This window comes from Morus notabilis, unplaced genomic scaffold (assembly GCF_000414095.1).
Source record: "Morus notabilis unplaced genomic scaffold, ASM41409v2 Scaffold748, whole genome shotgun sequence".
Taxonomy (NCBI): domain Eukaryota; kingdom Viridiplantae; phylum Streptophyta; class Magnoliopsida; order Rosales; family Moraceae; genus Morus; species Morus notabilis.
The window spans coordinates 120,059-123,017 of record NW_010362182.1 but is presented as its reverse complement, the minus strand read 5'-3'; the positions used below and the strand labels follow the sequence as shown (position 1 = coordinate 123,017).

General features: G+C 34.9%; 1 protein-coding gene across 1 annotated transcript in view; it reads right to left on the bottom strand.

Annotated features, from left to right (window-relative positions):
- Positions 1 to 1,160: 1,160 nt before the first annotated feature.
- The window catches only part of LOC21393262 (uncharacterized methyltransferase At2g41040, chloroplastic), a 6,217-nt gene continuing 4,418 nt past the window's right edge, over positions 1,161 to 2,959 (bottom strand). Inside the window, exon 8 of the mRNA XM_010101208.2 lies at positions 1,161 to 1,585. Within this exon, the coding sequence (XP_010099510.1) occupies positions 1,457 to 1,585 (129 nt within the window). The 3' untranslated portion in view covers positions 1,161 to 1,456. The remainder of the gene's footprint in view (positions 1,586 to 2,959) is intronic.

The following is a 2,959-nucleotide window of genomic DNA, read 5'->3' as shown; positions in this document are numbered from 1 at the left end:
TCAAAAATTTTTTATTTTTTATTTTTTATTTTTTATTTTTTTTGGGTTGGGAGGAGTACTATACTTAATTCTACAAGTGGGGTTTATTGTATATAGTTTAGCTGCCGTTATTTTAAAGGGTAGACCACGTGGGGAGCCTTTTTCCCAAAAACTAGAGATTGGTGATCATCACCAAAGTTCCAATATCTCAGAAATTTTAATCACTGGGCAAGAATCTCACACCTCCAAGGTAGAGATTTATTTCAGTAAAAGTATAACGAAATACAACTTGATTAAATTTTTTTTTAAAAGAAAAACCGAATTAAGGAGATTGTGGAAACTTTTAGAAACATTTTGAACATAAATTTTATTAGTAAAAAATTTTCATTGACAAAATGATAGAAACTATAAAATAATGAGGAAATGAGACAAATTTTTTAGAATGCATGAGCCTGAATTTTTATCCGTTATTCTTAATTAATATATTTTTTAATTAAATAACTATATCAATCAAAAGAGTATTAATCAAGAGTAAAAAGTAAATCTACACCCATATACTTAAAAGAATAAAAATAATTTACAGTAGTGAATGTTTCTATTTGATCAATTTTTATTTTATGGGGTTTATCTATCATTAGATTCTAACGTGATTTTTATTCGGTTGAATGTGTAAAAATGTACCTAATTCAAGATGAGGTTTGATAATGTGGCAGCTTTTATGGTATTGGACATATGGTAGCACCTCAAGTTCGTTTGCAAAGTCCTTGTGGTTAGGGGTTGTTGGCCTATCACATTAATAAGTCTTAGCTCTTTGTTCACAATGCTAATTCAAGACACAAAATGCAAACCCCCTCCGCAAGTTACACAGCCAAGTTCAACATCATTCACCAGTTTAAAAATATAATGGTAGCGGTTGCGGACGCTAAATATACATATAGTGTTTTAAAAAGAACTTAGAGGACTTAAAGATAGGGCCGATTTAGTTCACTGATTGGTTTAACTAGAGTTAAAATGTGATTTTACTGTAATAAAAAAATTAGATGTGACTGTTTTAACTTTTTACTGTAACAAAACTCAAATTCTTAACTTGAATCGGTAAAATAAACGGGACAATAGTTGTTTATCCACTCGTAGCATCATCTCAAGACCACCACCTTTACACATGAATAAAACGAACCAACCGTAATAGTAGCTATTAAACCTGCCACTAATGCAGTTGTTCATGTGTTTAATCACAATTAGTTTTCTCACAATTCAGATAATAAAATAACATACATCTCATCAATTAATACCACTCTTTACATCTGCGGCTCTGCCCCAGGCCATAACTTTTTCAGGTTTTTGTGTTTGTTGTGCTCTTTTAGTTATTTTAAAAATGTTTTCATTGTAATGATTTTACATTATGCAACAAAATGAATTTAAGAATACGACAAAACGAGGTATGGAGAAATGATATTCAAATGGTCCGTACTTGGTCTCAGGGCTTCTGAGCAGAAAACATGATGAAAGATTGCTGAACTTTGCTTGAGTAGTTGGTAAGACCGCATGATGTGCACAAGTCCTCAATCTCTTCCTCCGTTAAATAGTTGTAGTTCTGAAGTACTCTCTGCCACAGAAATCTGTATCTTAGAATCGACCAAGTTTAAGGAATATTGGAAAGTGAATATATACCCTTTGAAGATTCTATCATTCATTGGCCGCACAAACAGTTGTAATGGGGAACCCCATTTGTTAATAAAAGCTGCCAACAACTAATGGGTGGTCATTAACCTTGATCCTAATTAGGGGCTCAATGTGAGTTTACTTTGTTCAACTTTCACAAAGGCACCAAGAACAAGAACATCTGTGGGATGTTGTTCATATGGCCATCCAGACAAATACATAGTAAGAAAACTCTCTAGTTTGATTTCGCAGTACAAATGAGGAAACTTAAAGCTTCAAATACGCGCAAACAGCCCCCACGAATAAGGTTACAATGCAGTAGATAAATAGGACCTGTTGGAAATGATGTAAACTAGAGTTAAAAGAGGGGTCAAATAAGATTCCCTAGAAAAACCACCACCAATCCTTGGTGTAAATGTTAGAATCTACATTTTACTGTTAGCCCTTGACTCCTTGAGCTTTCGAGAGAATTGATCTCAAAGAAGAAGGCCTTGAGTTCAAACCGCCTCATAATGTGTTTATTGATTTGTTTTGGGCTTATCATTAAATATGCCCGACCTGTATTGGGTCACTCCAATTACCATGTGTAGTGGGAGAATATGTTAGATACAAAAACATCCCACATGAAATGATTATAAGATGATTAGTGGGTTTATAAGATCTTGGGTCTCCTCCCCTTGCAAACTGATTTTGCGAGGGTTAGTTCTACCTTATGGGTTCTTAACAATTGATATTAGAGTCGGTCAACCACGTCATGGGTTCGAGTCGAATCGCTTGCATTATAAGGTTGGATTAAGATAAATTGGTCTGCCGAAGAGGAAAAGCTACCGTCGGGTTAGTGTCGATAATGTGGACTGGAACAATTGATATTAGAGTCGGTCAACCACGTCTTGGGTTTGAGTTGAATCGCTTGCATTATAAGGTTGGATTAAGAGAAATTGGTCTGCCGAAGAGGAAAAGCTACCGTCGGGTTAGTGTCGATAATGTGGACCGTTAATGATTTGGACCCAAACATGGTTGATCGTGACAAACCACCATGCTGAGAATGGGATTGGATGTAGTGTGGGCTACGGCTCTGTGATCGACATTCAGCACTATGGATTGACCTGGGAAAGATTGCTGCCTGATAGAAGGCAGAAAAGATTAATAGTGGGTTTATAAGCCCTTGGGTTCCCTCCCCTTCCAAGATGGTTTTTCTGGGTGAGTTCTACCTAATGGGTCCTAAAAGTATACTGTAAGTTCCACTTACAAAAAAAAAAAAAAAAAAAAAAAAAAAAAAAAAAAAAAAAAAAAAAAAAAACGTAAGCTTTTTTTAAAA